The following is a 13,038-nucleotide window of genomic DNA, read 5'->3' on the forward strand; positions in this document are numbered from 1 at the left end:
GTTATATCTGCCCCCCCCCCCCCCCATGCAGTGCACATGGTTTTGCCCAACTGTTAACAAACTTGCTGCTGCGATCAGATCAGAATTACCCCCAGTCTTGTGTGTGCACATGTGTGAACAGATGCAGGCAACCTGTGGCTCACCAGGTGTACTGAACTACAAACCCCAGCATGGCAGATGACTCTCAGGGTAGAGCCACAGGCCTGCTCTACTGGAACACGACTCTCTTCCTCTCTCCCTCCAACATACGCTGATCTCACTGGGCTCGTCCTGACCTCTCCTTACTGCCATAATACAGCAGGGGTGTGGATCATCAGATCGACAGTGTCTAGGTCGACAACGTTTAGGTCGACCACTATAGGTCGACAGTCACTAGGTCGACAGGGTTGGAAGGTTGACAGGGTTTCTAGGTCGACAGGTCAAAAAGTCGAAATGAGTTGTTGTTTTTTTGGTGTCGTTTTCTTCGTAGAGTGACCGGGAACCCCAATTAGTGCACCGCGTCCCCTCGCATGCTTCAAGCAGATTTCCATTCCAATCGGAGTCCACGTGGATCGTTAAGTATGAAAAAGTTAAAAAAAAGAAAAACAAAATGAAAAACTCATGTCAACCTTTTGACCTGTCGACTAAGCACATGTGACTGTCGACCTATAGTGGTCGACCTAGACAGTGTCGATCTTCAGACCGGATCCCTACAGCAGACAGAGGGCCTAATTCAGACCTGATCGTAGCAGCAAATTTGTTAACTAATGGGCAAAACCATGTGCACTGCCGGTGTGGCAGATATAACATGTGCAGAGAGAGTTAGATTTCGGTGGGTTATATTGTTTCTGTGCAGGGTAAAAACTGGCTGCTTTATTTTTACACTGCAATTTAGATTTCAGTTTGAACACACCCCACCCAAATCTATCTCTCTCTGTAGTGCACATGGTTTTGCCCATTCGCTAACAAATTTGCTGCTGCGACCAGGTCTTAATTAGGTCCAGAGCCCACACCTGGGGGTATATTTACTAAGATTCCAATTTCATTCGAGTTGTTTTTTTTTTTCTTCTAAGTGTGAACTTGGGAATTTACTAAACACAAATCTCGGCAGTGTTGGGGCTATTCGTATTGAGATACACTGTCGTCCACACAAAAACAAACACGGCTGTTATTTTATACAACTCAGGAATTTATTAAAAATTTGTATTCTCAATCACTGCCGACAATAGCCAAACACTGCCGGGAAAGCATAGTATTCGTAAAAATATGAAGCTTTCAAAAAGACCTGCTTCTGGGTGGCGTGTTTGGATAGTCATGCATGGATCAGTGAGATCCACGCATGCTTATCTGTGTAAAAGGGTCTGAAAGTTAAAAATCCACCCAAAAATTGTGTGGGGTCCCCCTCCTAAGCATAACCAGCCTCAGGATCTTTGAGCCGGTCCAGGTTATTTAAAAACCAGGGAAAAATTGACAGGGGTTCCCCAGTATTTACACAACCAGCACCGGGCTCTTGGACCGGCCCTGGTTCCAAAAATACCAGGGACAAAAGACGTAGGGGTCCCCTGTATTTTTTAAACCAGCACCGGGCTCCACTTTCCAGAGAGATAAAGCCACAGCCAGGGGACACTTTTATACTGGTCCTTGCGGCATTGGCATTACCCCCCAACTAGTCATGATCCACTAGAGTGACCTCAATTAACCTCGCGGTTAGCCGCAGACCGCAATTTTCCCATCACAGGCTAGAATGGAGCGCCGCAATGCTCCATTCTAGCCAGTGCGCTCCGCATGACTGACAGGCCAGGAGCGCACAGCGAATCAGGAGAGCGCTATGATGTAGCGCTCCCTGATTAACTGCCGGGTCCCCTGGTGACAGGAGTCACGGGGGTCCCGACATTCGGGAAAAGGGGTTCCATGTGTAAACATGGATCCCCTTTAGTTCGTTGGACCAGGACTTTTTTTTTCTTTCCTTCACCCGTGGATTACTTCAGGAACGAAGAGGACAGATCATCACTGGATTGTTTGTAAGTATATTTTTTTTATTACAGATACTCCAATTGAATTCTACATGGAGACGTGGACGTGAATGGCGGCGTGGGATGTAGGTAAGTATGTATGAGTGTGTAAGTGTGCAGTTTTCCTGTCACGGTGTGTGTATTGTTTTTATTTGGGTATTTCTTTTGTTGTAGAACTACAGGTACCAGCGGGCCCATTATTTCCCTGCATGCTGGTACTTGTGGTTCTCCAAGTACCAACAAGCGGGGGAGGCTTGCTGGGACTTGTAGTTCCACAACAAAAGACAGCATTCTTTTTTTACACTTGAAAAGGCTATCAGCCCCCCATTCACAGCCCAGGGCTGCTGGGGACAGCCTCAGGCTTCACCCCTGGCCATTGGGTGCCTGGAGGGGGGGACCCCTTGATTTAAGGGGTCCCCACTCCCCCGGGGAACCCCGCCCAGTGGCGACTAGTTGGGGGGGTAATGCCACGGTCGCAGGGACCAACATAAATGTGCCCCCCAGCTGTGGCATTATTTCTCTGGCTAGTGGAGCCCGGTGCTGGTTTTAAAAATACGGGGGACCCCTAGGTCTTTTGTCCTTCATATTTTTGGAACCAGGACCAGGCGCAGAGCCCGGTGCTGGTTGTCTAAATATTGGGGGAACCTACACATTTTTCCCCCAGTATTTAAACAACCAGGACCAGCTCAAAGAGCCCGAGGCTGGTTATGCTAAGGAGGGGGGACCCCACGCAATTATTATTATTATTTTTAACACTTTACGTACTGTACACAATGAAGCCCTGCACGGATCTCACTGATCCAGTCAGGCTGCAGTGTGTTAAGTCTGGCAGGGTTTTACTATTCTCTCCCGTAAAACATTGCCGGCAATATGAATTACTTGGACATCGGTGGACTCGAATTGAAAAAACACGGTAGTTTGGTAAATTACCGTGTTGTTTTTTTCAAAAAGTTGCATACTTACACTGCCGATGTCAGCCGAGATTGATCTCGGCTGAAATTGGCAAAAATGTGAATCTTAGTAAATATATCCCCAGGTCTCTCTCCTGGGCCCCACATGGGAGCTGTAAGAAGGGTCCTGGCTGGATGGGGGCAAATCAGTGTCCTTAGGGGGTCATTCCGAGTTGATCGCTAGCTGCCGATGTTCGCTGCGTAGTGATCATTTAATAAAAAACGGCAAAACTACGCATGCATATGAGGCACAATGCGCATGCACGGCGTACGGTACAAAGAGCATCACTGTTTTGCACTGCTTATAGCGACAATTCCATTCGCACAGCCGATCGCAAGGAGATTGACAGGAAGGAGGCGTTTATGGGTGTCAACTGACTGTTTTCTGGGAGTGTTTGGAAAAACGCAGGCGTGTCCAGGCGGGTATCTGACGTCAATTCCGGGACCTTCATCGCTGCAATCATCGCACAGAATAAGTAACTACAGGGCTGATCTTGTTTTGCACAAAATGTGTTTGCTGCCGCTCGGCTGCACAGGCGTTCACACACTTGCAAAGCAAAAATACACTCCCCCGTGGGCGGCGACTATGCGTTTGCACGGCTGCTAAAAGTAGCTAGCGAGCGATCAACTCGGAATGACCTCCTAAGTCTGTATCCATCACAGTACACCACACACACACACACACACACACACACACACACACACACACACACACACTAAACCATATACACATTGTAATGTGTCTCTGCATTTATTCAAAGCATCTGATTAGAAGATTTACTAAAGTAAGGGGAAAAACAGTATCAGTAGAGCCATCGTTTTAGTCTCTATCCCACAATTCCTTTGTCTCCTCTCAAATCCCTCCTGCCAACACAATGATGTGTGTGTATACTGGGGCAGCAGCTTAGTAACTGGGGGCCGGTCAGATATCATTAGTGCACGGCTAGAGCACAGACCAGGCCGCAGGAAAGTGTCAGCGTCTGTATTTAGGGGGATAGAGAGTTGTTAAAAAGACCAATAGTCACAGAGGACAATGGGTTCTAGCAAGGCCCCATTCAAGGTCAAATATCATTATTCTTGTCACAGCAATGGAATCGTAGGTTTTACATATACATTTGCCAGCATCACAAAAAGCCATTTTATGTTACAATGTTTTATTTTCTATTTTCTATATTTCTATTTTTGTATCCATTTAATATGTTGCAACCCTGCCAGATGTAATGGAGCCATGCTTTAAGTCATAACGAAAGCTTTGCGCAACAGAAAGTTAATGCTGAAAATGTCATACTACTTAGTCCTGAAAATTATTTAGGGCACGAAGCGGGGGTTTTGCCATTTTTTTACCCCAAATCTTTTTTTTCCCGACCTATCCAATTATGTCCCTGTTTTTTGTGCACGAAAAATGTACTCTTTTCTCACAAAAATATACAGGGTCAGCAAAAAGCCAATGGAATTTGTATTCTCGCGGCCACGATCGCTGATAAAAAGCTAGTTTCTGGGTTTCTAGGATTTAGTTTCGCCAAAACAAAATACCCAATAAGCACTAATTGGATAGCCAGTCGACGGTAAATAACGGTGGTAAATTATTGCACTTAACTGTATACCGGCCCAAGTTTCAGCGCATGTAATCCATACAGAACCCCATCGCTACATAGCGCCACAATGCAAGAGAATAGATTACTGTCACATACACTGGATCACTCGGATACTGAGGAGCTGTCAGTGCGCACGGCCGCGCCGATCACACATTCTGATGTTTTCTTTTCACAAGGATTAATTAATAATCATTTTATGATAAACTTTGAAAATAAGATAATATAACGTGTACTTACGAGTGACGTGCAGATACAGGACTGCGCTGTCAATCCCGACATTGTTTTCCGCATATGCCGTGACTTGGTATATACCCGAATTCTTATAGAAGTGCCGTATGCCATCTTCGATCTTGCTGAAATTGGCGTAAGACACTGCGCTCCCATCTCCGAAGTCCAACTGAATATTTATCTTCTGTAGATCTCCCTGGAAGACAAAACACTATCAGCCCAGAATATAGATATAAGCAGGCTCGGACTGGCCCATAGGGGTACAGGGAAAACCACCGGTGGGCCCCACTGCCTGGGGGGCCCACCCTCTCAATTATACATTATGAATATGTTACATTATACTGCACAGGACTATGGTGTACTTTCTACAGTGCATTGCTATTATTAATCTGGCACATTATCATGCATGCACTAGCAGTATTTACTATATATATTATTCATCAAGGGGCCCACACCATGCACTAATGGTTAGCCAAGCCTCTAAGAATGGGCCCCTACCACTGCATTTCCCCGGTGGGACCTTCATGCCCCAGTCCAACACTGGATATACAGTAAGTATGGCATGGAAATGTATTATTGTTAATCAAAGCTCAGTATATATGGCAGGAGGTCAGGCGGTATGTAAGACAGGAGGTCAGGCGGTATGTAAGGCAGGAGGTCAGACGGTATGTAAGGCAGGAGGTCAGGCGGTATGTAAGGCAGGAGGTCAGGCGGTATGTAGGGCAGTAGGTCAGACGGTATGTAAGGCAGTAGGTCAGGCGGTATGTAAGGCAGGAGGTCAGGCGGTATGTAAGGCAGGAGGTCAGGCGGTATGTAAGGCAGGAGGTCAGGCGGTATGTAAGGCAGGAGGTCAGGCGGTATGTAGGGCAGTAGGTCAGGCGGTATGTAAGGCAGGAGGTCAGGCGGTATGTAAGGCAGGAGGTCAGGCGGTATGTAAGGCAGGAGGTCAGGCGGTATGTAAGGCAGGAGGTCAGGCGGTATGTAGGGCAGTAGGTCAGGCGGTATGTAGGGCAGTAGGTCAGGCGGTATGTAAGGCAGGAGGTCAGGCGGTATGTAAGGCAGGAGGTCAGGCTGTATGTAAGGCAGGAGGTCAGACGGTATGTAAGGCAGGAGGTCAGGCGGTATGTAAGGCAGGAGGTCAGGCGGTATGTAAGGCAGGAGGTCAGGCGGTATGTAGGGCAGTAGGTCAGGCGGTATGTAGGGCAGTAGGTCAGGCGGTATGTAAGGCAGGAGGTCAGGCGGTATGTAAGGCAGGAGGTCAGGCGGTATGTAAGGCAGGAGGTCAGGCATTATGTAAGGCAGGAGGTCAGGCGGTATGTAAGGCAGGAGGTCAGGCGGTATGTAAGGCAGGAGGTCAGGCGGTATGTAAGGCAGGAGGTCAGGCGGTATGTAAGGCAGGAGGTCAGGCGGTATGTAGGGCAGTAGGTCAGGCGGTATGTAGGGCAGTAGGTCAGGCGGTATGTAAGGCAGGAGGTCAGGCGGTATGTAAGGCAGGAGGTCAGACGGTATGTAAGTCAGGAGGTCAGGCGGTATGTAAGGCAGGAGGTCAGGCGGTATGTAGGGCAGTAGGTCAGGTGGTATGTAAGGCAGGAGGTCAGGCGGTATGTAAGGCAGGAGGTCAGGCGGTATGTAGGGCAGTAGGTCAGGCGGTATGTAGGGCAGTAGGTCAGGCGGTATGTAAGGCAGGAGGTCAGGCGGTATGTAAGGCAGGAGGTCAGACGGTATGTAAGTCAGGAGGTCAGGCGGTATGTAAGGCAGGAGGTCAGGCGGTATGTAAGGCAGGAGGTCAGGCGGTATGTAAGGCAGGAGGTCAGGCGGTATGTAGGGCAGTAGGTCAGGCGCTATGTAAGGCAGGAGGTCAGGCGGTATGTAAGGTAGGAGGTCAGGCGGTATGTAAGGCAGGAGGTCAGGCGGTATGTAGGGCAGTAGGTCAGGCGGTATGTAAGGTAGGAGGTCAGGCGGTATGTAAGGCAGGAGGTCAGGCGGTATGTAAGGCAGGAGGTCAGGCGGTATGTAGGGCAGTAGGTCAGACGGTATGTAAGGCAGGAGGTCAGGCGGTATGTAAGGCAGGAGGTCAGGCGGTATGTAAGGCAGTAGGTCAGGCGGTATGTAAGGCAGGAGGTCAGGCGGTATGTAAGGTAGGAGGTCAGGCGGTATGTAAGGCAGGAGGTCAGGCGGTATGTAAGGCAGTAGGTCAGGCGGTATGTAAGGCAGGAGGTCAGGCGGTATGTAAGGCAGTAGGTCAGGCGGTATGTAAGGCAGGAGGTCAGGCGGTATGTAAGGCAGGAGGTCAGGCGGTATGTAAGGCAGTAGGTCAGGCGGTATGTAAGGCAGGAGGTCAGGCGGTATGTAAGGCAGGAGGGCAGGCGGTATGTAAGGTGCTGCCAGGTGTGTTACTGCGCTTGTGTGACCCCATGGCACTGTGTCGCAGAGCTCCTCATAGTTGTGCGCACCAACTTCTGCTGTTACCACCACCGCTGTATTTATCATGGATCTCTGTGTGGCCTTATCTGCATTTCACAATGGTGCATATTGGTAACCTCACAGGTTCTACACCAATACATAACAACAAGCACAACCAAAAGTACAGTACAGATGGGACCACAGTCTCGCCCTTGGGGTATCCTATAGAGCAGGCCCACCCTGCTCTATAAGGCCCGCAAAGCCGTTTGCTCCGGCCCACCCGCTTCTCTCAGCGAGACACGGCGCTGCTCAGTCTGGCGGCAGCGTGTCTCAGCTGTCAGAACAGGGAGGAGAGCACGGCTGTCGGGTGGGAGCAGCGGCGTGTAGGACTTGAAACCAGCCGCCGGTTCGTGAGCCAATCAGAGCTCGCGGACCGGCAGCCATTCAGGAGCCGCGGCTGCCGGTCCGCGAGCTCTGATTGGCTCTTGAACCGGCAGCTGGTTTCAAGTCCTACACGCCGCCGCCCAACATAGCCGCGCTCTCCTCCGTGTCCCGCCGAAAGGAGCGGTAAGCAGCACGGGGGGGGGGGGGGGATGGAGGGGCATCTGTATACCTGGCACTGTGGGGACATCTGTATACTTGGTACTGTGGGGACATCTGTATACCTGGCACTGTGAGGGGCATTTGTATACCTGGCACTGTGGGGACATCTGTATGCTTGGTACTGTGGGGACATCTGTATACCTGGCACTGTGGGGACATCTGTATGCTTGGTACTGTGGGGACATCTGTATACCTGGCACTGTGAGGGGCATTTGTATACCTGGCACTGTGGGGACATCTGTATACCTGGCACTGTGAGGGGCATTTGTATACCTGGCACTGTAGGGACATTTGTATACCTGGCACTGTGAGGGGCATTTGTATACCTGGCACTGTGAGGGGCATCTGTATACCTGGCACTGTGGGGGCATTTGTATACCTGGCACTGTGGGGGCAATTGTGGATCTGGCACTGCACTATTGGGGGCATATGTGTATCACGTCCAATTTTAACTGGCCACATCCATTTTTTTGGTGCGTGCGCCTCCGGCGCGCTCACACAGTACCTCTAAGGGGCAGACCTACTTGGGGGGCAGGGTAATTTTTTTAGTTGAGAATTTTTGTATGGCCCCCGAAGGATTTTATAAATATCCAAATGGCCCTCGGTAGAAAAAAGGGTCCCCACCCCAGCTATAGAGGTACTTCCTGTTACAGGAGTATATGAAAGGCTGTGTCCACCCATAAATTAATTTTATGACACCAGCTGCCTCTCTCTTCCATGTAAGGGATATTTACTTCATCACCAAACAACCCTTTGTGCATACTTACCTAGTTTCCCGAGATATCCAACCCCCCACCCTTTTTCAGTCCCCCCTTCCCACATCTGAAAAATTGCCATCATCAGCATTAGCACTGGGTGCAAGAGATCCATTAGAAACAGGAAACCCTTTCCCTGAACCCACGACTGGGAATAGCACGAACCTCTAGTAACTTCCAGGGCACGCCCACTACACTACCAGGACACGCCCACGGCACTCCCAGGACACGCCCACAACACAGGACAGTTCAGTGTCATTATATTGTCACCGCCCATTTCCCACCAAAGAAACGCTGACTTTGGGGGTAATTCAGACCTGATTGCTAGCAGCCGATTTTTGCAGCCCTGTGATCAGATAGTCGCCGCCTACAGGGGGAGTGTATTTTAGATGTGCAAGTGTGCGATCGCATGTGTAGCAGAGCTGTAGAAACCGATCTTGTGCAATGTCTGCACAGCCCAGGACTTACTCAGCCGCTGCGATCACTTCAGCCTGTCCGGGACCGGAATTGACGTCAGACACCCACCCTGCAAACGCTTGGACACGCCTGCGTTTTTCCAACCCCTCCCTGAAAACGGTCAGTTGACACCCACAAACGCCTTCTTTCTGTCAATCTCCTTGCGTTCGCCTGTGTGAATGGATTCTTCGCACAAACCCATTGCTGAGCAGAGCTCCGCTTTGTAACCGTGCGACGCGCTTGCGCATTGCAGTGCATACGCATGCGCAGTTTACACCTGATCGCCCGCTGTGCTAAAACGCAGCCTAGTGATCAGGTCTGAATTACCCCCTTTGTACAAATATCTGTCCGACTCCAAACAGGATGAACATACGCAAAACGGGATAAGCGCAGTTTATTTTCCAGAAATCTCGCCAGTGTTTTACTCTAAATAGTAAGAGATACATTGTATACCCTGATACAGACGTTTTCTCATTTCTAGTAATAACCTTTAAATTCAACCACATCCCAGAAACTGTCATCCCGTTAATTATAAATTCACGTTAGGCGGAATGTATGTACTTGTAAACCTTAAAACCGTAATTGTCTGCAATTAGCTTCTGAGTCTCTCAGGCACATGATACATTTGTACTCATCCGGCTCTGCGGCAATTCCATCTCTTTCCGAGGCCGCTGAGAAAGTTACAGCACAAGTGACAAAGGAAAAGCTGCAGAACGATTAAAAAGTTTTCACGGTAGGTTTAATGTTGCCAATGGCTGTCTGCAATCTCCACAAAGCTAATAGACTCGAGAAACATAACCCACAAACATCTCCGCAGCCTGACTTATTCTAGGCCTGCTGGATATGAAATATTGAAAGTGATTCACTCTCCTCAGACAATGTCCCTATCTCAGAGTTTATGAATATAAATTAAAGTGGAAATGAGCTGCTGGAGTGGGATAAGGTGACTGCTCCGCAAATCCATTTATTACACATGTTCTGGAGGTAACTGCGCAGTTATGTCATACAAGTCCGCGGGTTAGCTGGGACTTCAGGCTCCTGCTTTGTAGGACGGTCCTTTTATGCGTCATTAAATCACCATTTCCATTGCTGCAGATGTGTCATTTCATAAACCCACATTTGAATGTACAGTTGGAGCAAACTTTATTGCAGCGAAAGGTGCACAATAGCTTATGGTTAGGTGGAGCATATCGTATCAGAACTGTTCTTCCATGATAGACACTGTACACCTGCAGAGACCCGAATTAGGAGACTGACCCCCATCCTCTGATACGGACGCAAAGTCACTCTTTTTGCAGATTTACTGTCTTCAGCTAATGCAAGTTTACGTGGGGCTAATGCAAGGGGGTGTGGTTCATCAAATCGACAGTGTCTAGGTCGACAATGTTTAGGTCGACCACTATAGGTCGACAGTCACTAGGTCGACATGGATGGAAGGTCGACAGGGTTTCTAGGTCGACATGTGCTAGGTCGACGGGTCTAAAGGTCGACATGAGGAATTTTTTTTTTGTGTGTCGTTTTCTTCGTAGAGTGACCGGGATCCCAAATTAGTGCACCGCGTCCCCTCGCATGGCTCGCTTCGCTCGCCATGCTTCGGGCATGGTGCCTTCGCTCCGCTACCGCTTCGCTCGGCACACTTTACCGTTCCAATCGTAGTCCACGTGGATCGTTAAGTATGAAAAAATTCAAAAAAAGATTTTTTTTAAAAAAACTCATGTCGACCTAGCACATGTCGACCTAGAAACCCTGTCGACCTTCCATCCATGTCGACCTAGTGACTGTCGACCTGTAGTGGTCGACCTAAACATTGTCGACCTAGACACTGTCGATCTTCAGACCGGATCCCAATACAAGGATCTATGTGGCTTACACAGCCTAATGCTGGGTGCAATAGATCTGAGGCAGCTTCTCATTGGCTGGCGGTCCGCGAGCCGTCATTGGCTCACACCAAATTTTTAAAAGCCGCCTCTTCTTGTGATTGCGAGCCGTGATTGGCTGGCGGCCGGTGGCAACTTTAAACTGCACATTTTTGTGGGCGGAAATGGTCAGCGGGAGAGCGCGGATGGTGCTGGTGGGGTAACTGCGACCAGGCTCTCAGGCCGCAGAGCACCGGGCGGCCACCCTGCTAACCCGCTCCTAAAACCACCACTGCCAGTAACGCCCATCTCACGCAAAGAACCTAGAAATGCCTTTAGTGTATGCCACAAGTGATGGAAAAATTATATAAGTAGATATATATAATTATATATAATATGCATCAAAGCTTGGAAAGAGATAAAGTGGAGAGAAATGAAGGCGTCTATTTACTAAGCCTTGGAGAGAGATAAAGTGGTCGGAGATAAAAGTACAAACAAACCAGCTCCGAACTGTCATTTTTCAAACACAGTCTGTAACATGGCAGCTAGGAGCTGATTGGCTGCTACTTTATCTCTCTCCAAGCGTTGATGCAGATCCCACACTATGGGGGTAATTCAGACCTGATCGCTAGACTGCGTTTTGCACAGCGGGCGATCAGATCCAAACTGCACATGCTTATGCACCGCAATGCGCAGGTGCCACGGACGGTATCCGTTCACATGGTCGACCATGTTATGGACGACAGTCATTAGGTCGACCACTATTGGTCGACATTGACATGGTCGACATGGACACATGGTCGACACATAAAAAGGTTGACACATGAAAAGGTCGACATGAGTTTTTTAACTTTTTTTTCTTTTGGGGAACTTTTCCATACTTTACGATCCACATGGACTACGATTGGAACGGTAAAGTGTGCCGAGCGAAGCGGTAGCGGAGCGAAGGCACCATGCCCGAAGCATGGCGAGCGAAGCGAGCCATGCGAGGGGACGCGGTGCACTAATTGGGGTTCCCAGTCACTTTACGCAACGACACCAAAAAAAGTTGGACTCATGTCGACCTTTTCATATGTCGACCTTTCATGTGTCGACCATTTTCACGTGTCGACCATGTGTCCATGTCAATGTCGACCAATAGTGGTCGACCTAATGACTGTCGACCATAACATGGTCGACCATTCATACCGGAACCACCACGGACAGCTGCAAAGCGGATTGCCGGTGAGCGAAGGGTTTGTGCGATGGATCCATTCGCACGGGCGTTCGCAAGGAGATTGGCAGAAAGAGGGCGTTTGTGGGTGGCAACTTAACCCAGTGATCAGGTCTGAATTAGGCCCTTATGCCATCCTGTATGCTGTGAGAATAAACGCAGTCAGTGAATCAGCCATTAGCAGTCCATGTAGAGAATCTCCCTATGCTGATAGAAAACTGTAATTCTTCCGATTGACGGCCCGGTCCCCTTTCCGTTGTCCTTGGCAGAAGACGTACTTTAGAAATATCTCTGCACTGACCTTGAATATATTTATACATATTATCTAGGCCACCTTGACGGATCCTTTTCCAAAGCTATCAGCACTCTGCATTGTCTGCGCCGATTCCCATTTTGCTATTTTACAGTCAGTTTGGCATTTTCTCTAAACATTTTTGTGGCAAGTTACTATTATTATTAGCCTTTATTTATATGGCGCCACAAGGGTTCCGTAGCGCCTACCAAAGTACAAAAACAAATGAGCAAAACTAGAAAACAGACTTACAGTACAAGACAATGTAGGAGAGTACATGGTATATACACATTGCTGCATCAGGGGACAGAACACTGAAATAAGCATCGAGGCGGCAGAAACTGAGGGTTAGGTGGCGTTTCAGGGAGTATGGCATAGTTACCTACTTTTCATATCTCCTCTCCGGGAGAAGTCTGGTCAGGAGACACAGGAGGGAACTTTTGGGGCGGGGCCAAGTTGTGACATCATCAAGCCCCACCCCTACATTGGAAAAATACCGCGATTTGCGGGTCCACGGGAAGGGGGTGGGGCTAAAGTGTGATTCACGTCATTTTAGCCCCTTCCCCACCACACGGACCTGCAAATACCAGTGGATATCTCTTCATCCTGTCCGCATCTAGAGCCGGCCATAGGCATAGGCAAACTAGGCAATTGCCTAGGGCATTTGATATGCCTAGGGGCATCAGCAGCTTCTGC

General features: G+C 49.0%; 1 protein-coding gene across 1 annotated transcript in view; it reads right to left on the bottom strand.

Annotated features, from left to right (window-relative positions):
• Positions 1-13,038, bottom strand: part of LOC135056898 (VPS10 domain-containing receptor SorCS3-like) — a 1,027,710-nt gene that overhangs the window by 65,433 nt on the left and 949,239 nt on the right. The window contains 1 exon segment of the mRNA XM_063962650.1: positions 4,774-4,960. Coding sequence (XP_063818720.1) covers positions 4,774-4,960 — 187 coding nt within the window.

This window comes from Pseudophryne corroboree, chromosome 3 (genome assembly GCF_028390025.1).
Source record: "Pseudophryne corroboree isolate aPseCor3 chromosome 3, aPseCor3.hap2, whole genome shotgun sequence".
Classification (NCBI taxonomy): domain Eukaryota; kingdom Metazoa; phylum Chordata; class Amphibia; order Anura; family Myobatrachidae; genus Pseudophryne; species Pseudophryne corroboree.